This window comes from Sturnira hondurensis, unplaced genomic scaffold (genome assembly GCF_014824575.4).
Source record: "Sturnira hondurensis isolate 20B ecotype Veracruz unplaced genomic scaffold, ASM1482457v3 Scaffold0006413, whole genome shotgun sequence".
Lineage (NCBI taxonomy): Eukaryota > Metazoa > Chordata > Mammalia > Chiroptera > Phyllostomidae > Sturnira > Sturnira hondurensis.
Window position 1 is genome coordinate 6,146,919 of NW_028079044.1, and position 26,033 is coordinate 6,172,951.

A 26,033-nucleotide genomic window follows, 5' to 3' on the forward strand; every position below is an offset into this window, starting at 1 on the left:
ATCCTTCTTCCCAAGGAAGAGGATATGGAGCTTTAGAACTAGGGGGCATTCTGGGAAGTGCACACACAGGAAACTTGTGGTTCATGACTGTGAGACTGTAGAACAACAGAAAGAAAAAACAAAATGAATTGCTTATAATGATCCATCCCAATGCCTCTTTAGCAGAAATGCAGACTTCCCAACGTAACTTCCTACCAGAATGCTAACTAAAATACTTTAAAACTGAACTTAAAAGGGTTATCATATAAAGTATACCACAGGGACAGCAAAAAAGAACCAAGCATGGTATCTTCTGATCTGGATCAACCATGTTTTAAAGACCTCTTGCCAATCTATTCCTATAAATTTCAGAATTTTTCTTAACACACAGACCCAAGCAACTACCAATTGTTCAGTGTTGACCTATAAGTTCAACCTGATTTGAATTCTTCTCTAGCTTAGAGATCAAAATTCATGGAGCTTTGGCATCTGAAAAATCTGGATTTGAATCTAGCAATCCAACTTTGCGATTTGTTAACTGTGTCATCCTGAGTAAATTACTTAATATCTCTGAACCTCAGTTTTTTAATCTAATAGAAATAATATCTATAAAAATTGGTCATAAAAGTTATATGAATATATACAACTACACCTTATGAGGTCCTTAGCCCAGTATCTGACACACAGTCAGAAGTCAATAAATAGTGGCTATCATGCTTCCCTTTATACTTAACATTCAGTTGGGTCTTGATCAAATATTTCAATATAATGTCAAAGTAAAATTATGCTGTATTAAGTCAGATACTCCATGGAATCTTTATTACTACAATTTCTTTAAAAACACAATTTATATGTACTTATTAGTTTAACAAAATCAGGAAATTTGAAAATTGTCTCTACTTCTAATTCTAAATTTCTATTTTATAGCCATTAGCAGAAGATACAAATTACTGATAGGTTCCAATAAAACTTAAGAGAAGTCTTGAATTAAAAATATAAATATCTGCCTTAAATTTAGATAAACATACTTACCTCACGTAATGTAACCAAAGTTTTTATATCAATAGTTGCTCTTTTTACAAGCTCCTTATTTTCTTTCTCTAATTCTTTCAGACGAATGCAGGATTCTTTATAAATACCAATCTCTTTGCATAGAGTTTTGTTTTCTTTTTCCAAATTTCCAATTTTCACATTATTCTCTTCTAATGTAGTATCTTTTATTTCTGCTTGTTGTCGGAGTCTCTTATTTTCCTTTTCCAGTTGTTTCTTATCCTTTTCCAGTTGAGAAGTCTCTTGCTCTAATGATTTATTTTCTTTTTCTAGCTGTTCTAGTCTTTTGCTAGATATTTTTAACTCTTCTAGGTTTTTTTGCAATGTTTGATTTTCCATCTCTAAGTCTTGTAGTTCACTTTCTAATTGCTGAATTTTTTTATTGCTGTTCTCCAGAGCCTTCTGTAGCCTTTGATTTTCTGTATCTAAACCCTGGTAGCTAACTTCTAAGCGTTCTGTTTTCTTGAAAGAAGCTTTCATAAGCTCTAAACCCTTCTTAAGCTGCTCTTTTTCACTTTCTAGTTCTTTATTTTCTAGCTGTAGCTGAGCCATTTTCATGCTTGCACACTTTAAAGATTCCACATTCCTTCGGAGTTCTAAGTTTTCCTCATCAAGTTGGGAATTCTCTTTCTCTAGGGATTCTAATTGAAAAGTAAGGTTTTTAAAGCTATCCAATCTCTTTTTAAATTTTCTATTTTCTCTTTCTAGCTCTGAATTTTCTTGTTCTAAGGCCTCAATTTTTTCACAGGTAATTTTTAAATTGGTTATTTTTTTCTGTAACAATTCATTTTCTTTTTCAAGATGATGCAACTCATTTTCAAGTTCTTCTGCTCGATCTCCTTTTTCTTTATAATGTTCCAACTCTTTTCTAATTTGTCTTTTTTCAAATTCAATCTTGCTTAGCTTGCTACTTGTTTCTTTGATAGATTCATGGAGAATTTTATTTTCTTTTTCAATGTCTTTCACCCTTGCTTCAGCACTTATCTGGGAGCGCTGCCTTAAGGAAGACACAGTTTGATTCAGATGTTCATTTTCCTGTTCCAATATTTTAATCTAATTTTTAAAAAGACAGGAAAGAATAAAAACTTAATTAAGCAAGAATTAAATATTTTAAATTATATAGTTATTCCTTTCCAAAAGCTAGTAGGGAAATCAGAACATAAAAGGGTGCTAAGTATGTCTATCTGACTTTTAATTCTGACAAACATTTACTGAGAACACTCTGTACATGCACTGCCAGCCAGGTCTTTAAGTTCTTGTCTTTAGGGAGTTCATAATATAAAGGAATGGTTAAGAGAAATGTGTTTAATATCATTAAAAACAATCTTCATATTATTTAATTGCACATTTGAAATTCAAACATGAATATAGGTGAAACATATGTACACACACATGTCCTTGAGGATATAAGTTTTTACTTTCAAAAATAAATTTTGCAATGCCTATCCATAGAAGGTCTTCAGTAAATATTTGCTGTATTGTACATGTGTATATCTATGGGTGTGTATGTGTGTATATTGAGTCTCCAAAAGAATTCTATTTGGAAACATCAAAATAAAACCCCCGTGGTATTTTGAAAATGAATCCATCCGATTCATGGCATAGCCTAATATAATAGTTCTAAAATTTAGCATGTTAAATAACCCCCTAAGAACCTGGTAAAAGTACATATTCATGCTCAGCTCTAGAATTTTTCTCCTATAATTCTACAGAAATCTCTATTTTTGTAAGTGGCCTGAGGACTAGACCTAGATAATATAAAACAAATCCTTTTATATTTAAAAAATAAATAGAAATTAAAAAATAGCAAGTCAACCTATCCAGTTTTTTCCGCAAGCATAAAATGAGAATGACAACTACTTGAAAATAAATTTGAATGGCTCAAGATGGCTGCTGCCACCACTTCTCCCTCTCTTAGTAGAGTGAGAGTACAGCTGCATTCTCCCCAACCCCACTCCCATTCCCTCCAACTCCACTCCCATTCCCTCCAACTCCACTCCCATTCTCTCTAACCCCATTCCCATTCTCTCTAACCCCACTCCCATTCTCTCCAACTCCACTCCCGTTCTCTCTAACCCCACTCCCATTCTCTCCAACCCCACTCCCATTCTCTCCAACCCCACTCCCATTCTCCCCAACTCCACTCCCATTCTCCCCAACCCCACTCCCATTCTCTCCAACCCACTCCCATTCTCTCCAACTCCACTCCCATTCTCTAACCCCACCCCCATTCTCTCCAACCCCACTCCCATTCTAACCCCACTCCCATTCTCTAACCCCACTCCCATTCTCTCCAACTCCACTCCCATTCTCTCCAACTCCACTCCCATTTCTCTCCAACTCCACTCTGCAGCCATTTTCTACAGGCACTTGAAAGCACATGTACTCAAAATTTTATATGAGATAATTATTAATCATACTGGCAACTTAAAAAACTCTAATCTTTCCCTTTAACTTTCCTAAAATACACAGCATAGAAAGGAGGTAAAATCTCACTTTTAAACCTAAAATAATTCTAAAATATGTCCTTTTAATACTACATGAGTATTTCATTTGCATAAACTAAATTTTGTTAATAAAAATTTAAATACAATACTTAGTAAGAAATTTATGAACCTGTCTCTCTGAATTTTCTCTAAGTGTTTCAATTGTTTTTTCAAGCTGAGACTTCTCCTTCATTAGATCCTTGCTTAAATTTTGACAATTCTGAAGACTTTGCTTTTCTTGAATAATTTCATTTTCAAGAATTTCAACCTGTACAAAATTAAATCACAAAACAATATATCATTCAGTATTTTAAAGCAGTTGGAAACATGTCAGAACAAAAGATAATCACTGAATTAAAGATAAAATACACTTTTAATACCTAAATAATGAATTTAAGAATTTGGTAGAGAAATTCAAGTAATATTCCACGATCATTTTATCAATTATATGAAATAAGCAAACATTTTTCTTATCCTCAACATCCTTGAAGGCAAATTTCTACTTATAAAGACAAGGACAAATCCAAGTGAATATATGATAATTATGTGCTATATGAAGACTGTACTAGTTTTATTGAAAGGCTCTCCTGAGTTGAGTGAATCTGTAAAGTAAAATCTTACAGTCAAGGAATCATGGTGTGTAAGAAGGGAGAAGAGAATATAAAAAGCAGGGAAGATGAAAAGAAGGTGGTATAAATTTAAGGAGGAAACAAAGAGACTTGATTTAAAATTTTAAAGAAGAGAATAATACCGGAGAAAAACAGTCTGAACGAAACTCCAACAAATATTTATATTCTGAGTTTAAATTTATTTTCACTTATTTCATTATATCTTAAAGATATAATAGACTTCCGGCCAAGATGGAGGCGTAGGTGGGAACACTGTGCCTCCTCGCACAACCAAGTTTAAAGACAACAAAGTTTTAATAACAAAAACGCAGGAAATTAAACTATATGGAAGTCCAACAACAACGACCCATTCAGCCAGACTGGTAAGAGGGGCGGAGTAAGTGGCTGGTGGAGCAGGGTGGAGCAGGGTGGCACAAGAAAAGTGGCCAGACCGACCCAGGCTCGCAGGTGGCAGTTGGCAGATCCCCAGTGTGGGGTGGCAATGGGCGGACCCAGTGAGGGTGCAAGGCAGCTGGCTGACCATGGTCACATATTTGCATGCAGATAAACCAGGCAAAGGAGTGAGCAGTGAGACAAACTGCACAGGCTATGACCCCAGGGATGGGAATTAAAGCCTAAAAGCACCAACTGAAAAGACTTTTGGGGTGGAGGTGCCGGGAGAAGGTCCCAGGCTCACAGAGAGTTTGTTGGAGAGACCCACAGGGTCCTGGAAGATGCACAGGCCCACACACCTAGGAGCCGGCACCAAGGGGGCCCAGTCTACTTGCAGGAAGCCGAAGAGGGGACCAAAACCCAAGAGAGAGAGTGGAACAAATGTCATTACCCCTCTCTGACCCTACCCCCATATACAGCATGACAACCTAGCGACTGGGTCACCCTACCCTGGTGAACACCTAGGCTCCTCCTCTCATATATAACAGGCGCAAAAAGACCAAAACATTATGGCTCAAGAAGAACAGCCTAAAGCCCCAGAGCCAATACTTCTAAGCGTCCAAGAGATAGCCAACCTATCAGATGCACGGTTCAAAACACTGGTGATCAGGATGCTCACAGAACTGGTTGATTTTAGTCACAAATTAGAGGAACATATGAAGGCTAAACTAATTGAAATGATGGGAAATACACAGGAAACCAATAGTGATGGAAAGGGGATGGATCAAATCAAGGGAGTAGACCAGAAGGAAGACAAAAATGACCAAACAGGAAAGAATGAAGAAACAAGAATTCAAATAAATGAGGAGAGGCTTGGGAACCTCCAGGACATCTTTTTTTTTAAAGATTTTATTTATTTATTTATCTTTAGAGGGGAAGGAGAGGGAGAGAAACATCAATGTATGGTTGCCTTTTGTGTGTCCCCTGCTGGGAGTTGGCCTGCAGGGAACTGGCCTGCAACCCAGGCACGTGCCCTGACTGGGAATCGAACTGCGACCTCCAGGATATCTTTAAACGTTCCAATATCTGAAATACAGGGATACCAGAAGGGGAAGAGGAACAGCCACATGTGGAAAACTTATTTGAACAAATAATAAAGGAGAACTTCCTCAATCTGGCAAAGGCAATAGACTTCCAGGAAACCCAAGAAGGTCAGAGAGTCCCAAAGAAGTTGGACCCAAGAAGGAACACACCAAGGCACATCATAATTACATTAGCCAAGATTAAAATGAAGGAGAGAATTCTAGAAGCAGCAAGGGATAAGGAGACAGTCACCTACAAAGGAGTTCCCATCAGACTGTCAGCGGATTTCTCAAAAGAGACCTTACAGGCAAGAAGGGGCTGGAAAGAAGTATTCCAAATCGTGAAATCCAAAGACCTACATCCAAGATTGCTCCATCTAGCAAAGCTTTCATTTATAATGGAAGGGCAGATGAAGTGCTTCTCAGATAAGGTCAAATTCAAGGAGTTCATCATCACTAAGCCCTTACTATATGAAATGTTAAAGGGACTTATCTAAGAAAAAGAAGATTAAAAATATGAACAGTGAAAGGACAGCAAACTCACAGTTATGAACAACCACACCTAAAACAAAAGCAAACTAAGAGGACAGCTAGATCAGGAGCGAAACCACAGAAATAGAGATCACATGGAGGGTTAGCAACAGGGGAGTAGGAGGAGAAGAGGGGGGAGAAAGTACAGAGAATTAGTAGCACAGATGGTAGGTAGAAAATAGACAGGGGGAGGGCAAGAATAGTATGGGAAATACAGAATCTAAAGAACTTATGACACATGGACATAAACTAAAAGGGGAGAATGTGGGGGAGGGGGTGTACAAGGTGGCGGGGAATGAAGGGGGAAAATGGGACAACTGTAATGGCATAATCAATAATATGTTATACCATTTGATTTCCCCATTATAGAACATATTCAAACCAAGTAGTTAACAAAATAAAGGCAAAATTTAGCTATATAAAATATTCCACTTCAAGTTTAAATATTACATAAATCTTTATATCAGTAGTAAAGAACTCTATATTTTAACATCAGTGGAAGATAACCACACATAGAAAATAATCTTCCAATAATATCTTAAAAGCACCAAGTCACAAGCCCTGGTTGGTGTAGCTCAGTGGATTGAGCATGGGCCTGTGAACCAAAGGATTGCGGTTCGACTCCCAGTCAGGGCACATGCCTGGGTTGCAGGCCAGTTCCCAGAAGGGACCAGTTCCCAGTGGGAGATGCATGAGAAGCAACCATACATTGATATTTCTCTCCCTCTCTCCTTCCTTTCTAAAGATAAATAAATAAAATCTAAATAAATTAATAAAATCTTAAAAAAAAAAGCACCAAGTCACAAATCTTATCCAGTAACTCAATTCAACATTAATTTACATGTTTGGGAACCTTTTGGTTATTAATAATTAATTAATTTGGTTCTCCCATTATATAAATTAAATGTATATCCATATATAAATTAAATTTATATCCATATAAATTAAAATATATGGATAACATTTAATTAAATTCATTTGTTGTTTTACATTGGTGGAATTTAAGTGAAATATTATAAAAGACATCTTTTAGTCAATGAATTTATCAAAAATTGCTAGAATCACTAAGAATTTACTAACTTAGACTTCAAAAATAAACTTCAAAATTTAATTATACTTTACAGATTTAATTATAATGACAAACAAAAAAAGCTGTTCCAAGTTCTAAATTGGTGAGTCTTAACTTTAACACTATACTGTCGAATCCTTCAAAATTATTTGGTTAATGGACTAAATAAATGTTCTAAAAGAGTAAAAATCTTGCCAGAATATCATGGAGTCTATTCACATTACTTAAGGCAGTTCTCAAAGCATGGTTCCAAAACAGCAGAATGAGCATCACCAAGAAACGTCTTAGAAATGAGAATTCTTACCCTTCACTCCAAACCTACCAAGATTCATATATCTCAGTGATCTGTCATAAGTGACTCTGATGTATACTATAGTTCAAAAATCACTGGTCTAAAGGTTAGGGAGATAAGTCTAGAAATCCCGAATCTACCAAAGGAAAATCACATGGCTAGGAGCCCAGAACATTTTTTCATCACAAAAAACAAGGAAGCTCCCAAGGAGTGCTAAGATTGTGTCTTAAGGATTCAGGAGGCAGCTTCACTGGGACACTAGAAAAATGTGGTAGATAGACACTTTAAATATTCTTAACGACACTAAAATGAACAACAAACTCACTCAATTATCTCAGGGGGATATGAGAAAACCAGTTTCTTATTAGGAAACTGGTAAATAATGGGATAGGATCAAACATTCATCATGCGTTTCCTGTAACAGCTGTTCCTAGACTAACCAATGGTGTTTTCTTTAAACCAGTTCTGTTTAAAGTTTTAAAAATTTAAGTTTTTCTTTACAAAAATACCATAGCTACCAATTAAGAAGGGATGATATAATTTAAAAAATCAGGAATTTTACAATCTGATTAATTAAAGCACCAAGAAAATGATTTTCCATTACAACTAACATCACAAAGAGGTACAACCAAACATGTGCCTCTTGATTGCAATATATACATACTTATGAATGTGCTTACTGTTGGGTTGGCCAAAAAGTCTGTTTAATTTTTTTCATAATATAAAAGACACATTTTTCATTTTCACCTATAACTTTATTGATTTGGATAGTTTGAGTGTGTTGGCTATGTCCCATGTAGTTAGCTTCTAGTGGGTAGAGGCCAGGGGTGCTGCTAATCACCTTCCAAGGCATAAGATAGCCCCACAGCAAAGAATTATTTGGTCAAAATGTCAATGGTACCAAGAAGCCTAGCAAACCACTTTTGACATGTCCGATCAGTCACAGCAACTTCTCCATAAACTGCACAAATGTTTTTATGTGTTTCAGTTGGAATTTGAAATAATAGCATACTATGCTGTAAATGTGTATATTCTTCCATCTTTAATATTAAAATGGCTGCACAAAAATTCAACAATTTTGATTTTTTAATGCATGTTGATATGACAGCTGTCACAATACATTATAACAAAACTGTTTGAAATGAAGTAAAAGAAACTAAGCACTACTAGAAAAAACTAAACCAACTCTTTGGCCAATCCCATAAAAACTATGGTTAAATCTACAGTAAACAGGTAATATAAAGAACAAGAAGAATGCAGTCAGAAAAACCTATGTTGTGCGGAAACTCAGACAAATAACCTGGTTTCTTCAATAGAAAAATTGCTAGGAAAAAAAAGTAAATGTATAGACTAAAAAAGACTTAAGCTCCCGTCAACTGACTCATGTATTGATCTCATTTGGATTCAGATTAGAACAAAATGTAAATAAAAAACATAACAGAATTGAAGAAATTAAAATGCTGATAAAAATTATTAATTTTTAAAGTGTGATATCATTGTTCTTGCCTTTAAAAAATTCTTTAAGTTTTAGAGATGTATACTGAGATATTTGTTGGTGAAATGATACCATATCTAGAAATTACTTCAAAATCATCTGGTGGTTGTAGACAGAGTAGCAGACTGGATTTAAGTTAATAATTGTTGAAGCTGAATAATGAGTATAGGTATTCCTTTACTTTACATTTATGTATGTTAAAATTTCCATACTAAGTTAAAGTAATAACTGAGGGCACATTAAAAATTGGGAAATAAGTGTTTTAGTATAGTACTACTTACCTATATGTTTACAAACATTTTAACACTAAATATTAATTTTTATTTACCTTTTTACTTAGTCTTTGATTTTCTTTTTCAATTTTCAGTATTTTGGAAGTGTTACCTTCTGCAGAATCCATAGTACTCCGAAGCTCTTCTATGGTTTTTGTCAAACTCTGGTTTTCCATCTCCAACTTCAATAACCTACTTGATGTCAACTCACTCACCTCATGGCCCAATGATTTTTGTGGTGCTATAATAATTGAAAAATATGTCATCAGTGAAACTATGTTTACTCTTTATTTTATAATACCGAGTGCACATGCAGTATATCACCTGGTCCTTAAACATATAAAAAAATTTATAAAGTCATACAAGACAGACACAATGGAAAAAACACACAGATAAGACATAGGTAAATCTTGAATTTTTAATGCATCCATAAGCATTCCAGTGAGGGAAAAAGTCACAAAATTTAGACTGAAGAGGCTGGAGTTCCACGAGAAATTAACTACTTGACAATACGAAGCCACTTTAACATCAAAAAGTCTTAGGTTACCTATACAAAATATAATTATGGTCCTGTGGATCTCACAGTAATGTGTGGCTCAAATAACAAGTATAAAGCATATCCTATGACACAGTTTTAAAAATTAACGGAAGATAGCTTGAGGGGAAAAATTCTAATCTGATCCTGAGAAAGACAAGACAATATACACAGGGCACCTTGAAAGAGTCTTTCTTTAAAGAGTCCCTGCTAAACTCTGGGTAAAGAGTAGCATCTACTCCATTTTGTCAAGGAAAAGCATCTAAGTAAATGGCAACATCACGTTTTAAAATAAGAAAACTCAGTTTCTAGTTCTATGAATGATGCTCTCTAGAAAGCTAAAAATACTTATTTTTAATAACCTTATAGCAGACTCACTGAATATTTTGATGATATAAAAATATTAGGATTTGGCCTGGCTGGTATAGCTAAGTGGACTGAGCATGGGCCTGTGAAGCAAAGGGTCACAGGTTTGATTCCCAGTCAGGGCACATGCCTAGGTTGTAGATCAGGTCCCCAGTGGGGGGCGCACAGGAGGCAACCACACGTTGATGTTTCTCACTCTCTTTCTCCTTCCCTTCCCCTCTCTCTAAAAATAAAATAAACAAAATCTTTAAAAATTTTTATGATTTACAAATGAACTATAATGCTTAAAATTTATTTTAAAATCCTAGATTTTAGGATGGGAAATGAATAGAACTATGGGAGGGTATTTCTAAGTCTGCCTATTTTAAAAAAATTTTTTTCATCTTCACCTGAAAATGTTTTCATTGAATTTTAGAGAGGAAGGGAGAGAGAGGAAAGGCAGGGAAAGGGACAGGGAGAGTGGAGAGAGACAGACATATCAACTGGTTTTCTCTTGTACGTATCCCGATCTACAACCTAAGTATGCGTCCTGACCAGGATTGGAACCTGCAACCTTTTGGTGCACAGAGGACACTCCAACTAACTGAACAACCCAGCCAGGGCTAGGTCTGTCTCCTTTTGTGTATGTTTGAAATTATCCACCATAAAAAAAGCAAAGAAATACACATACACAAACGGAAAACTCCATACAGCCTCATAAGCATACATTGTTTACAAAATTAGGTATGGTAAAATATTAACCAGATTTTATGTAAAGAAAGCCTCAATTCTTATTTCCAGCTTTTAAATAACTGCAATAAAATACCCAGAAATATAAGCATAAATACAATTTCATTTATTCATCAATTCATTTAAATAAACCAAAGTTGGGAATACCTTCAGAAAGTTCACTAGTTCGGGATATTTGTTCCAATTCCCAGCCAAGATGTAATGATTCATCCATACTTTGCTTTTGTGCCAATTCTAAAGTCATATTTTCTTCCATTAATTCTTCAATTTTTTTTCTATCCATATCTCGTTCCTTTTTTGTTGGAAGTAGGGAGAGAAAAGAAAGCTAAGAAACGGTATAATTTAGAGCTAATATTTTATTACTTATAATTTTTATTTATCAGAAGCTGAGTAATATGAGGATAAATTTTGAGTTGCTTAACATTTTCCTAGTTTTAAGGAAATAATCAGGTATTATAACTACTGCTGGTCATCATAATGACCAGGTGTCTGATCTTCTTTTAAAGTGAGGTTTGAGAATACTGAAAACTGTTCTTCATAGTCAATATACAGGTTTAGCAATGTAACAAAAGATTCTGATCCAATGCTAAATAGTTTTACTTCAGTCTTTTAAAGGTATGTTTACATAATACTTCTAGAGTTTTTTAAAAAATAGAAGACAAAAATTAATAACACCCTTCTGTAACAAAAGCAGAAATTTCTACTATTCCCATGTTCATACAAAATTAGAAGCACTCACTTTAGCTAATCCCTTCTTTTGTTAAAGCATCTAGGACACTAACCATGCTTTGTCATTACAGGGAAGTTACATGTAATTCATCTACTCTACAATACTTACCATTTCCATATCATGCAGTTTAGCCTTCAGTTGTAAATTCTCTTTTTCTAATTCATGTAGTTTATCAGAACGAGCTCGAGTTCCTTCTAATTGGTCTTCTAACATGGTTTTTGTTTCTAATAAAACTTGATTGTCTTCTTTTAATTCCTATAAATATTTCAAATAGGCTTTCTAATCACAAACAGGTTATTATCTATTAATTTTTAAAGCTCTGAAACATACAATTCTTGATTGTAAAATAAGACATTAATGTCTTTATCAACAGTTCTATGCAAGAGTAAAGCTACTAAGTAATAAAAATACAATTGGTGTTTTCTTGGCTTTACTCTCCTCCCTCCAAATTTAAGCTAGTAAGCAAACAAAATACTCAATAATTATATTAGAATGAGTGATACCATTACAATTTCACATGAATTGCCAGGGTACATTTAAATCCCTTAATCACAAGGATAAAAAACTAAGTACAGAGTAGACCTGCAGACAGTTAAGACACAAATCTCCACAGAATCCGGGCTTAATTTATTTGCTGAAATAGATTTGAAGTTTCTTTACACTTAAACTATAACTTGAATGAGAAGGGCTTGGGATTTTTGAGGAAAATTCCAAGACTTGAACTAATACTCACATAAATCATAATCATCTTGAGAACATGGTTAAAATCCCTACATCCGTTTAGAAGACAAATTTATCTTGTTAAGTTATATGCCTGTTTATGAACTAATGTCAACAGAAAGTATATTGAAACAATGGCATCTTATAAGAATCCCTTAACAGTGCCATGCATACGCTCATTTAAAAATTGGCAAAGAACTAACATGCATCTTATATTTGTGGTATATTTGGTCTATTTTGATAACTTTCAGGCTCAAATGTTTTCTTTTCTCTTATAATGTTCTCACTTCTTAATTTTTGGATACTCCTTTCTTCTTATCGCCATAAACATGACCAAAATCTCTACTGTTTGCAGACAATGAAGAAATTAACTAGGAAAACGGAAAAAGGATGAACTTGCAAGCGTTATCAAAAGTCTGCTGTCAAACTCAACTTCATGCAACATTGTATGGTAATGATTAAGTAGTGAAAACTGTTCCTTCTCTTTTGCTTATATAAGATGTTTATATGATTTGTTGAGAGACAGAGAGAGGAGAAAAAGCACACACACAGCAGTTGTGGTTACACAAGCACCTTCACTGATCCTAATTTGGCATTCTGAGTTGAGAATCAATCAGCAATATGTTTGCTTTTACTTCTAGGATCAAGTTTGAAATTAAGAGCAAGAAATACTTTATTTTGACTATGAGGGAAGGACTTCAGAGGTTGGCTCTACCTATAATGCTAAATAAATAAATGAAAGAAAAGCTCTGAAGGGTTAAATAAAATTAATACTATCCAAATATCCCTTTTAAAAATTCTAGGCAATATGCTGATCTATCATAAAATAAACAGGTTAAGTACTTATAGCTTGCTAAACATTTCAAGAGCTCCATTCATTTATTATATACATTTTCACTGCATTTTAAAAATCATAACACTTTTAAAGAAATATTGTGAATGGTTTATATTATGGAACATACCTCAACTCTTGCCTTATAAAATTCAATGTCATGTAGCCTCTCTTTATATCTACAGACTTCACTTTCAAGCTTATCAACTCTGATTGCCTTCTCTCGAAGTGCATCTAATTCATCTCGGTACATTCTTGCAGAACGAGCATCGGATAGCAAATTCATGTTCTAAAAATAAAGAAATATTAATATTTTAAGTATTATTTTCAATTCTCAGATCAATAATCCTTGGTTGCACAACTTGATGAATCTACTTTAAACTTTAAAATACAGGACAGTAAAAACATAAAATAGGCAAAATTGATCATTAGTTCCTTTAGAGAAATAATGGTTCTATTCAAATATGCTATAACTTACTAAAATCCTGATTTTTAAAAGACTTCCAAGTAAAATGATTAGTGCATATAATTATTGCATATCTTAATGTCATTTGAGGCAAACATTAAAATTCAACCTTTTAAAGCTTTCTCATAATCCTCAATTCTTTAGAACCAGTAGTTATCAAAGTGTGATCCAGGGACATCTGTGCTTTCTTGAAACCCTTTCAGGGGGGTTCATGTGGCCAAACCTATTTTCATAACAATTCTAAGGCAGTATTGACCTTTTCCACTCGCATTCTTTCATAAGGGCACAGGAGAATTTTCCAAGGGCTACATGGCATGTGGTATCTTAATGGAATGAATACAGAAATAGGTACAAGAATGTAGTAAACTTTAACTAAGCCAGGTATTAGAGATTTGAGGACTCCTGGTCAAGACGGTAGTATAGGCAGACACAGGTCACCTCTTTGTACAACCACATCAAAATTACAACTAAAATGTAGAACAATCACTCAGAACTGCCAGAAATCATGTTGAATGGAAGCCCAAAAACTATGGAATTAAAGAAATCACACAAAGGGCACACCTCAAGTACCTAGCTTGGGAGAAAGGGAGAAAGGGTCCCATGCCACTGGACCCTACAGGACACCTACTACATTAGGCCATGCTACCTATAGTCATAGCAGCTCTACCTAATACACAGAAACAAACACAAGGAGGGTGCCAAAATAAGCAGGCAAACAAACATGGCCCAAATGAAGGAACAGGTCAAAACTCCAGAAAAAGAGCCAAACACAATGAAAACAAGCAATTTATCAGAGTTCAAAACACTGGTTATAAGGATGCTCAAGTAGCTTAGTGAGGACCTTCAACAGCATAAAAAAGATCTAGTCAGAAACAAAGGATATGCTAATTGAAATGAAGAACAATTCACATACAGGGAAACAACAGTAGAGTGGATGAAGCCAAGAATGAAATTACTGATTTGGAGTATAAGGAAGCAAAAACAACCAATCACAACAAGAAGAAGAAAAAAAATCAGGAAAAAAATAAAGAGGATAGTGTAAGCAGCCTCTGGGACAACTTCAAACACACCAACATTGGCATCATAGGGGTAGAGAAGAAGAGAAAGAGCCATTAATGCAAAATCTATTTGAAAAAAATAGTGAAAGAAAACTTTCCTAAGTTGGTGAAGGAAATAGACATGTAGTCCAGGAAGCACAGATAGTTCTAAAGAAGATGGATGCAAAGAGGCCCACTTTAAGACACATCATAATTAAAATGCCAAAGGTTAAAGATAAAGAGAGAATTTTAAAAGCAGCAAGAGAAAAGCAGATAATGACCTACAAAGGAGTTTCCTTAGGACTGTCAGCTGATTTTCTCAAAGGAAACTTTCCAGGCTAGAAGGGACTGGCAAGAAATGTTCAAAGTCATGATAAGCAAAGACCTATAGCCAAGATTGCTCTACCCAGCAAAACTATCATTTAGAATCAAACGGAAGATAAAAGACTTCCCAGACAAGAGAACAGTAAAAGAGTTCATCATCAGCAAACCATTACTAAATGAAATGTTAAAGGAACTTATCTAAGAAAAGATCAAAACTATGAACAATAAAATGGCAGAAATACATATCTATCAACAACTGAATCTAAGAACAAACTAAGCAAACAAGAAGAACAGAGATAGAATCATGGGTATAGAGTGTACTTTGATGGCTGCCAGATGGGAAGGGGGTGCATGGGGAATGGGTGAAGGGCTGAGGGGACTAAGAAATACAAATAGATAGTTATAGAATAGCCACTGGGATGTAAAGTATAGTATAGGAAATGGAGTAGCCAAAGAACTTATACAAAAGACCCATGGACATGAACAATGGTGTGGGGATTACCTGAGGTAGTGGGGGTTGCTGGGTAGAGAAGAAAAGGGGGAAAAATCAGGACAACTATAATAACATAATCTTTAAAAATATATATATTTTAAAAAGAGATATGTAAAAATTTAAAAGAGTTCCACTTGAATATTTGTTTTGTTTTGTAAAATAATGGTTATTTAGTTAAAATATGAATATTGTGTTAATATAAAATGGGTTGAGTATTATTTTCAAATGAATTAATAAATATTTTTAAATTCTTAGTTTTAATTCCTAATGTAGTAAATAACAGTTTATTGAATCCTTATTAAATTTTAAGAGTGGAAGAGAGTCTTGAGACCAAACAGACTGAGAACCACCGTTTCAGAGAAAACACAGATACAAAAAACACTGTTACCAAGGACTGGGAGGGCAGCCACCGCTTATCTAGAAATAAAGATTATAAGGTCCAGTTTCCTACAACTAGAAAGGCCCATGTTTATCACACCACAAGTACAGTATTCCCTGAAGTTAAAATGCAGGGTAAGGGAAATGCGGGAAGAAAATTGTCCAGCTTTACCCCAATTCATACCATTCACTATCTCCAAATGAAAACAAACCATTATGGAGTGACTTCAAAAAGGAAATTCTTAAATATATCTTGGTTCAAGATGGAAAAAAACACACAAAACTTCAGCAAAAAATGATAATTTTTTTAAATAAGTTTTTATCTTATTTAATAGGAAAAAATAAAAAATTAAAGAGCATTCTGTAACATACAGGCTTTAAAAAGCACCACTGGAGAGTGGAGACCTAGGGAAATACACATAAAACAGCCACAATTTTACAGTAGAGCTGTGTAGCTTCCAAGCCCAAAGAAGCCAAATACGTAAAAAAGAGAAACTTAGAACTACCCTAGTCTTACAAGTCTCCTTTGAATTTTAGCAAAGTTTCAACCGCACTGACACAGGGGGAAAGAAGGTCCAAAGACAGTGGTTTCAAGGTTTGGCTCTGATATTTTTGGAGAAACATTGAAGAAGTAATCATATTACTTGAAGCCTTAGTAACTTCATAAAGCATTAAGGTAAAGGTTACATATGTTAAGGGGTAAAACTAATTTCTTATTACTTAGTGGTCCTATTTAATAAAAGTTCCAAGAACAAACCTCTTGCTGCAGCCTTTTTAGTTCTGTTTCCATTTGCTCGAGTTCTTGTTTACAGTCCAGCAACTGTTCAGTCTTTTCCTCCCTTAAATGCAAAAAACATTTATTAAATAAGCTTACTGCTTAAAACACTATGGTCATATCTCCATTAATACAAATGTACTATCATTACTAAATATCTAGTTGAACACAGTATCAGCCATGCCTCAAATCCAGGGGAAAGAAATAAGACATGGATTTTAGGAATTTATATGATTAGGTATCACCAAATTACCTCTGAAGTTTTCCAAAGCTAAACCTTAATGTCCTCATAGTTCATAAAGCAATTTCTCTACATCTTTCTTGACACCCCCCTTTTCTACTCTCCTCTCTCTGTATATCAAAGACAAATAAACTGGATGAGTTTTATGCAAGGCAATGCCATCTGGGTCTGAGACTTATAATAAAGGACTCCAAACTATTTTCAGCATTTTAAATGACCCAAATACATGGCCACACAAATACTTAAAATCTTTACAATTGAACTGCTTTCTTTCCTGAAGCCTATAAACATCCTCAAATTTCTCCTAATTTTTTTCTTTATACTGCTTTCTTCTAACCCCCATTTTCTACCTCCCCATCAGAGCCAAGCTCCTTAATGCTAAGTCTCCACTCACTACTACTACTTTTCAATCTTGTTATTTAGTAATAAAAGATAAAATGCTCATTGTAGAAAACAGCATGCTGTTGACATCTCTCACACCCATACATTTTTTGAAAACCATAATTTTTAATGGAATAATATTTCCTTTGACAGAAGAACCATAATTAGCTTAAATGAATTCTATTTTTATAGTAATACATTATGCTCTAGTAAATTAACTCATTATACATAAAACTGTGTATTTCAAGACAGATTTCTAAAAGTATATTTATTATAGGCTTAAAGGCACTTGCTACAACACTATTATTAAACTCCCCTCCAGAACAGTCATTATCAACTTATAAGGCAACAAGAAAAAATAGAAGTGCTCATATACAAATCAATTTAACTAGTGAAAAATGCTTACACTGTTCTAAATTATAAACAAATTCTATTCTTTTATTGTGGTATCATATGTATAGTATAAAACATAGATTTTAATCATTTTAAGTGTATAATTTAGTGCATTAACCACATTTAAAATGTTGTTAAATTATCACCACTATTCCCAAACTCTTTCAGCATCCAAACAGAAACTCCATGCCCACTTAAACAATAACTCTCCAATTTTCCCATACCCCACAACCTCTACCCTGTAATCTACTTTGTTTTTCTGAATTTGTCTATTAAAGATGCTTCATGTGAGTGTCATCATATAATATTTTGTAAAGTCCTTCTGTAAATGTTTTCTCACTTAGCAAATCATTTTCAGGGCTCATCTATATTGTAGCAGCTATCAAAATTTCATTCCTGTTTTTTATTTAAAAAAAATTTTAACGTATTTGATTAGGCTTTTATACTTTTTCCGTTTTCCCTCTTTATTCCCCTCCACACTGCACACCCATTCCCACCCACATTCCCTGCCTTCAGTTCATGTCCATGGGTCATACATGTAAGTTCTTTGGCTTCTACATTTCCTATACTATTCTGAACCCCCCCCCCACGTCTATTTCTATCTACCATTTATGCTACTTATTTTCTGTACCTTTCCCCCTTCTCTCCCCCTGCCATTCCCCTGTTGATAACCCTCCATGTGATCTCCATTTCTGTGGTTCTGTTCCTGTTCTAGTTGTTTGCTTTTGCTTGTTATAGGTATGGTTGTTAATAACTGTGAGTTTGCTGTCATTTTACTGTTCATATTTTTTGTCTTCTTTTTCTTATGAACTCATTGAACTTGACCTTATCTAAGAAGCAGTTTATCTGCCCTTCCATTCTAAATAAAAGTTTTGCTGGACAGAGCAATCTTGGATGGAGGTCCTTGCTTTTCATGACTTGGAATACTTCTTTCCAGCCCCTTCTTGCCTGCAAGGTCTCTTGAGAAATCAGCTGACAGTCTTATGGGAACTCCTTTGTAGGTAACTCTCTCCTTTTCTCTTGCTGCTTTTAAGACTCTCTCCTTCATTTTTCTCTTGGCTAATGTAATTATGATGTGCCTTGGTGTGTTCCTTCTTGGTTCCAGCTTCTTTAGGACTCTCTGAGCTTCCTGGACTTCCCAGAAGTCTATTTCCTTTGCCAGATTGGGGAAGTCCTCCTTTATTATTTGTTCAAATGTTTTCAATTTGTTGCTTTTCGTCTTCCCCTTCTAGTACCCCTATAATTAGGATGCTGGAATGTTTAAAGATGTCCTAAGCCTCTCCTCATTTTTTTGAATTCTTGTTTCTTCATTCTTTTCTAGTTGAATGTTTCTTCCTTCTGGTCCACACTGTTGATTAGAGTCCCAGTTTCCTTCCCATCACTATTGGTTCCCTGTACATTTTCCTTTATTTCACTTAGCATAGAGTTCCTTTTTTCATCTAATTTGCGACCAAATTCAACTGTTTCTGTGAGCATCCAGATTACCAGTGTTTTGAACTGTGCATCTGATTGATAGGTTGGCTATCTCTTCATTGCTTAGTTGTGTTTTTTCTGGAGCTTTGATCTGTTCTTTCATTTCGGCCATTTTTTTTTTTTTGTCTCCATGTGCCTGCTATGTATAAGGGGTGGACTGTTAGGTGCTCACCAGGGCGGGGTAACCCATGTGGCTGGGTTGTAATGCTATATGTGGGGAAGGGGCCCAAAGGAGAACAATGGCGCTTGCTTTGCTCTCTGGTGGCTTTCAGTCACTTCCACCACTACCTACAAGCAAATTGGGCCCTTCTGGTGCTGATTTCTGGGTGGGTGGGTTTGTATATGTTCTAGGACCCCGTGGGTCTCTCCAATGAACTCTCCTTTGAGGCTGGGAATTTCTCCTGCCGCCTCAACCCCCCTACCAGTGTTTTCAGTCAGTGGTTTGAGGCTTCATTTCCCCAAGTTGGGACCCTGGGTTGGGAGGTCTGTCTTGCTCCCCAGTTGTTCCTCCCAGTTTATCCTCATGCAAATGTGGGATTGCCTGCTCTACCAGCCACCACCTCGCCAGGTCTGCCAGCTGCTGCTTTGCTCGCCCTGGTCCTCCACCACTGCTTTGCTGCAAGTCCTCTCTGCCTGGCTGCCTGTCTCTGCCCCTCCTACTGGTCTGGATTATCTGTCTATCTGTCCCACCAAAAAAGACTTAAAACAAATGTTATAGAAGAAATCTGGAACACATTTTCAAGGTCAATAAGGATATCATTATTTTTACAAATTTAATATGTATTATATTTTTTTCCATTACCATCAGTCCCCTTATAAGGACAACAAAGATACTAGATGAGGAGTTCCAGCCAAGGTGAAGACATACACAGACAGAAACACTTTGCTTCCTTGTGTAACCAAAAGAATAACAAAAATTTAAAAACAAACAAAAAACAGAACTACCAGAAAAACATTCGCATGGAAGTCCAACAATCAAGGAGTTAATGAAACATTCATCCAGACAGCAGGAGGGGCAGAGATAGGCAGCCATGGTGGAGAGCACACACAGCAAGGTGGTAGCTTGTGGACCTGGTGGTCCCACATTTATGTGCTGATAAACTGGGAGGAACAACTGTGGAGCAAGACAGACTGTGCAACCCAAGGATCCCGCATGGGGAAATAAAGCCTCAAAAACCTCTGGCTGTAAAACTGGGGATCACAGGGGCAAGTAAAACTCCTAGCCTCACAGGAGAGTTCATTGGAGAGACCCATAGGGTCCTAAAAGGTACAGGAACCACCCACCTGCAAATAAGCACCTAAAGGGCACAATCCACTTGGGGGAAGTGAAGAAGTGACAGAAAGTGGGACGACAGCACAGTAAGTCGCAATGTCCCCTCACTGACACCTCCCCTATAGACAGCACAACAACACAGCAATGAGGGTTTCCCCGCTCTAGTTAATACCTAAGGCTCTACCCTTTGTCACATAAGAGGTGAGCCAAGAAAAAGAAATATGGCCCAAAGAAAAGAACAGTTCAAAACTTCAGAAAAAGAACTAAGAGGCAAGGAGATAGACAACCTGTCTTATGCAGAGTTCAAAGCACTGGTAAGCATGGCGCTCAGAATTGATTAAGCTTGGTCGCAAAATGAAGGAAGAAATGAAGTCTACACAAGGTAAAATAAAGAAAAATAAACAGGGGACCAACAGCGAAGGGAAGGAAACTGGGACCCAAATCAACGATTTGGAACAAAAGAAAGAAATAAGCAACCAGAACAAAATGAAGCAACAAGAATTCAAAAAAATGAGAAGAGGCTTAGGAACCTCTGGGACAACTTTAAGTGGTCCTGAATCACAGGGAAGCCAGAAGAGGAAGAGCAAGCAATTGGCCTTATTTGAACAAATAATGAAGGAAAACTTGCCCAGCCCTGCAAAGGAAATAGACTTTCAGGAAGTCCAGGAAGCTCAGAGAGTGCCAAAGAAGTTAGACCCAAGGAGAAGCACACCAAGACACCATAATCAATTCACCCAAGATTAAAGATGAGGAGGGAATATTAAAAGCAGGAAAAGGAAAGGAGACAGTTACCTACAAAGAAGTCCCCATAAGATTATCAGCTGACTTCTCAAAAGAAACCTTGCAGGCAAGAAGGGGCTGGAAAGAAGTACTCAAAGTCATGAAAAGCAAGGACCTGTATCCAAGATTACTCTATCCAGCAAAGCTGTCATTTACAATTAAAGGGCAGAAAAAGTCCTTCCCAGATAAGGTCAAGTTAAAGGAGTTCACCATCACCAAGCTCTTATTATATGAAATGCTGAAAGGACTGATCTAAGAAACAGAAGATCGAAAACTAAAAAACAGTAAAAAGAACAAACCCACAACTATCAACAACTGAACCTAAAAAACAAAAACAAAAAATAAGCAAACTAGAACAGGAACAGAATCAGAGAAATGGAGATGACCTGGACGATTATCAGTGGAGAGGGGGAGAATGGGGGGAAAAGGTACAGGGAATAAGAAGCATAATATGTAGGCACCACATAGACAGGGGGAGGTTAAGAAAAGTATAGGAAATGGAGAAGCCAAATAACTTATATGTATAAACCATGGACATGAACTGGGGGTGGGGAATGGGTGGGGAGGGGCACAGTGCAGGGAGGAGGGGGATAAAGGAGAGAAAAAAAAATGGAGACAACTGTAATGGTATAATCCATAAAATATACTTTAAAAATAAATAAAATTTTGTTTTTAAAAATAATTTTAAGTTTTATAAATTTTCCATAAAGGTCTCAAACAATTTTTAAAGATTGTTCCCACATACAGTGTTTTATTGTGCTAGCTAGACATGTAGCGCAGCAAGAAGTATAATTAGTCACAAAAAAAGATATTATATGATATCTCATATAATGCTAATTATTGGGGAATACCTGCTATAGCTAACATATTTATTTACTAGTTAAAAATATTGTTACATTTTCCGATCAGTATATAAAAGACCAAATTTATTAATCTCTTTCAGGTTGTTTGGAATTTTAATACACTCCATGGCCAAGTAAATTTTATTTAAAAATCATATTCTAATATAGTGCAAAATGTTAAATAAATTCACAGCCAGTAATACACTTCTAATTGCATGCTTTATCTAAAGACTGGAGAAGACTGTGCTAAATTATATGGAACAAACTAGTGTTCACTGTTTAAGCTATCCATTAACTGCCAGTCAAACTAATAATAGCAATCGCTTCCCTAATTTTCCTGGTGCAGCTGCTTATAGAATATCCTGGGCGTGTTCACTTCAATAGACACATAATAATGTAGACATCCACAATGAAAGCTATTATTTTTTTCTCAAAATTTCCCCATAGACTGTATATTTTTTTCTATCTCGCATATTCAACCACTTTTTTAAACCAACTGCTTTAATCAGTAAATAAACTTAATTGCTATATTGTGCCTTTAAATTTAATATATATACTCTAAAGCCAAAATTCCAGGAAAACCAAAAAGAGAAAAATGTCCAAAAATTTAAAAAATCCTTTGTTCTTTTTAAAGTCCAAAATTAAACACCTCCAGCAGAAATTGGTCACATCTTTACACATGATTTACCAAGGAATGCCTGTGCGACATTTATATTGACTTTTCTGTAATGTTCTTTGAAAGTTAAATAAAATTTGCCACACTAACAAATCTAAATATTTACCAATGCTTCATGACTCAGGCATTTCAATTAGTCAATGAGGGATACACACAAAAAAGTAATTTTTGTAAATCTGTATGTCAACAACGCAGTATTTTATAACATTAATTTTAAGAGTAAACTTACTGATCTGTATCAGTGGTTGCCAATATTCTGTGTTTCAATAATATAAAAATAAAAAAAAATAAATCCTTATTTGCCAAGGAAGAACATTATTTAAAAAAAAAAGGACATTTCAATGCTAAACAAATAGGAAGAACATAAATCTAGAATAAAGGTCATTCTTTAAATTGGTGGGATTTAATTAGCATTAGGAAAACCTAATGCTGGTCTCCTTATTTTTATCCTTTTGATAAAAACTTTGACATAGACCAGCAACTGAGAACTACTAGCTATATGCCATAAGCCTAAAAATAATGTTTATATCATCTTTGCGACCATGTAAGTTCAAAGAACCTTGAAAATCAGCAACTTACAATTCCTGCCTAAGCCTTCTTATTTTGGCCTTAGCATCTGCCAGTTCCACTGACAGATGTTGTCGACTTTCTGTTCGCTTCATGCCTGGAGAACCACAGGGTGACTGGGCAGATGAAGAGGAATGGGGAAGAAAATGAAGACCATCCCGTTCTTCAGAGAGTTCTATGATAGTCTGAGGAAATGTGGAAATAAACACACAATCACTTTCAGTATTTTACATATCAAAGAACTAAATACATCAACACTAGGTCTAAGTACTATACTGTAATACCAAAAACAATTCATTGGTCAGAAAAACCTTAACTTTGTCATATTTAGCTGTCATTTTTTTAAAAAGATTTTATTTGCTCTGGCAGGTGTGGCTCAGTAGATTGAGCACTGGACTGCAAAGCAAAGGGTTGCCAGTTCGATTCCCAGTCAGGGCACATGACTGGATTTTGGGCCAGGTCCCCAGTAGCGGGTGAGCGAGAGGAAACCACACATTAATGTTTCACTCCCCCCTCCCTTCCCTTCTCTCTAAAAATAAATAAATAAATATTTTAAAAAATATAAGTTTTTTAAAAAATATTTTATTTATACATTTCTAGAGAGAGGAGAAGGGAGGGAGGAAGAGAGGGAGAAAAGCATCAACATGTGGTTGCCTCTCATGCGCCAACAACTGGAGACAACAACAGGGTCACTAGTGATCCTGTGGCACTCAATTCACTGAGCCACACCAGCCAGGGCTAGCTGTCACTTTTTTAAAAATTTCATTCAACAGGTTGTGGATAAGCTATTTACTAGGTAAGAGTGGAAGACAATAGTTTTTTCTGTTCTTAGTTTAACAGAAGAAATCAATTGTAGTAAGACAACTAGACCACATGGCAACTGTTGGAAAGCCATGAAAGACTTGTTGACATAGGAAAGAAATTAACCCAAGAATGGTATCTTCAACTGTGCTGTCCAATATGGTAGCCAGCAGCACACATGGCTATTTAGGTACAAATTTTAAAAGTTGAAAGTACAGTTCCTTAGTCACACTAGCAACATTTCAAGTGCATAACAGCTATATGTAGCTAGTGGTTACTATACTGGACAGAGCAGAAATATTACTTGTCATCACTGCAGAATTGGACAATGCTCTAGATTTGTAAACTGAGACCACCAAGGGACCTAACGAACCTCAGATGTTCAGTTCGATCTCTCAATTCTGCAGGCAGGGTGACTGAGGCACAACAGTCGATTAGTCCATGATCACACAATTAGGTAGCAGCAAAGCTAAGACTCCAGGCCAGTCTACAGATCCCATATCCTACACTCCCTTACAACAGCAGTTCCAATTTGCTTCCCATCTCAACACTTCTATCACTTTCTCTAGAAGCTCTCTAGGAGATACAAATCTCTTCCTATTTACCCTAAGTCTGAACTTTAAGGACCTTCTAACCTACATGCATCTCATTTAATCATATTCCTCCACTCCCCATTTTCTTTTTATTGAAAAATTCTCTTATTTTACCAATTGCTTAGCCTTTTTTCAAACTTCTTAGGCAAACAGAAATTGCCTTCTATAGTAATTTCCATGGTACTCCCATCCCAGACAGAATAGGTAGGATTACCGCCTCGGGACCACAAAATCACCATCCTCATTTTGTTTCTCATTACCAAGTCTTACACCACCCTCACTAAATCATTTTCTTATTCTTTTATTTTTTTAAGTCATCCACTGGAATTCATTTCCTTACCCTTGGGATATATATATCTCAGCTCCTGAATGAAAGTCTACCCAACTATTGCTCTCACAGATTCTAGTGTATCTATTGATAAACCACAGAATGTGACTTCCCAACTCCTTTTATCTCTACTCTCCACATACACTCCCCAGTTGATACATAAGTTTCTCCAGTGAAGGAACCATTCTTTTGTGCCATGCCTCCTTAACCAACATTACTCCCATGTCACCATACCTGTGCCTGAACCTTTAATCACCCACTCCCCCTTTCTGCCCAGTCAACAGATTTTTCCCTGCTACTATAGAGTTCCTAATCAGCATGGAACTACAATTAGGCTCTTAAATGCCACCCTTACTTTTCTATTTAACACTACCATGCTATTTTTTGCTATGGCTCACTCTTTGGGGGAACAAAGGGGTAACTAATATTTACAGAACTTCTAGGTATAGGATTTTCCAATAAGATCTCATCCAATACTATAATCTGCAATAGAAGTATTATGTGTCTATTTTAGTAAATAACCAAAGTCACATATCTAATGATGGGTATAAAAGGGATTCAAATTCAAATTTGACTCTAACACTATGTTATTTTCTTTACCTACCATCAGTGTTTTCCATTCCTACTCCAAGGTAATAAGGAACTCAAGAGAAAAACAAACAAAAAATACAGAACCCAATTACAGATTGATTTCAATTAAGCTCTTTCCAATGACCACTGGGGGAAAGAAGGGGAAGGGTCATCGAGGAATGTGTATAAAGACCCACTGACAAAACCAAAGGAGGGAAGGATTGAGGGTGGGAGGTGGGGGAGATTGGGGCAGGAGAAAGTGGTGGTGGGAAAATTTAAACAACTGTACTTGAACAACAATAAAAAATAATGGATTGTATTAAAAAATCTTGCTGATTTCCTGACAAATTTCCCCATAAGGGCTATTATAAATATATTCCCTCTTCTTTATTTAAGGCTCCAACTGCAAACAGCTATCATCACTTCCAACGAATGATCTCTTCTCCAACTTGTCAAAAAAAACAAAGCCATGT

The 26,033-nt window shown here is 35.7% G+C and overlaps 1 protein-coding gene across 10 annotated transcripts in view; it reads right to left on the reverse strand.

Moving 5' to 3' along the window:
* Positions 1 to 26,033, reverse strand: part of CCDC88A (coiled-coil and HOOK domain protein 88A) — a 132,331-nt gene that overhangs the window by 42,405 nt on the left and 63,893 nt on the right. For all 10 annotated transcript variants that reach the window (XM_037047941.1, XM_037047942.1, XM_037047940.1 and 7 more), the window contains exons 8-15: positions 23,281 to 23,453; positions 16,625 to 16,706; positions 13,300 to 13,458; positions 11,726 to 11,872; positions 11,035 to 11,179; positions 9,314 to 9,498; positions 3,646 to 3,783; positions 1,012 to 2,082 (exon numbers count right to left, since the gene is read on the reverse strand). In XM_037047941.1, the coding sequence (XP_036903836.1) occupies positions 1,012 to 2,082; positions 3,646 to 3,783; positions 9,314 to 9,498; positions 11,035 to 11,179; positions 11,726 to 11,872; positions 13,300 to 13,458; positions 16,625 to 16,706; positions 23,281 to 23,453 (2,100 nt within the window). The remainder of the gene's footprint in view (positions 1 to 1,011; positions 2,083 to 3,645; positions 3,784 to 9,313; positions 9,499 to 11,034; positions 11,180 to 11,725; positions 11,873 to 13,299; positions 13,459 to 16,624; positions 16,707 to 23,280; positions 23,454 to 26,033) is intronic.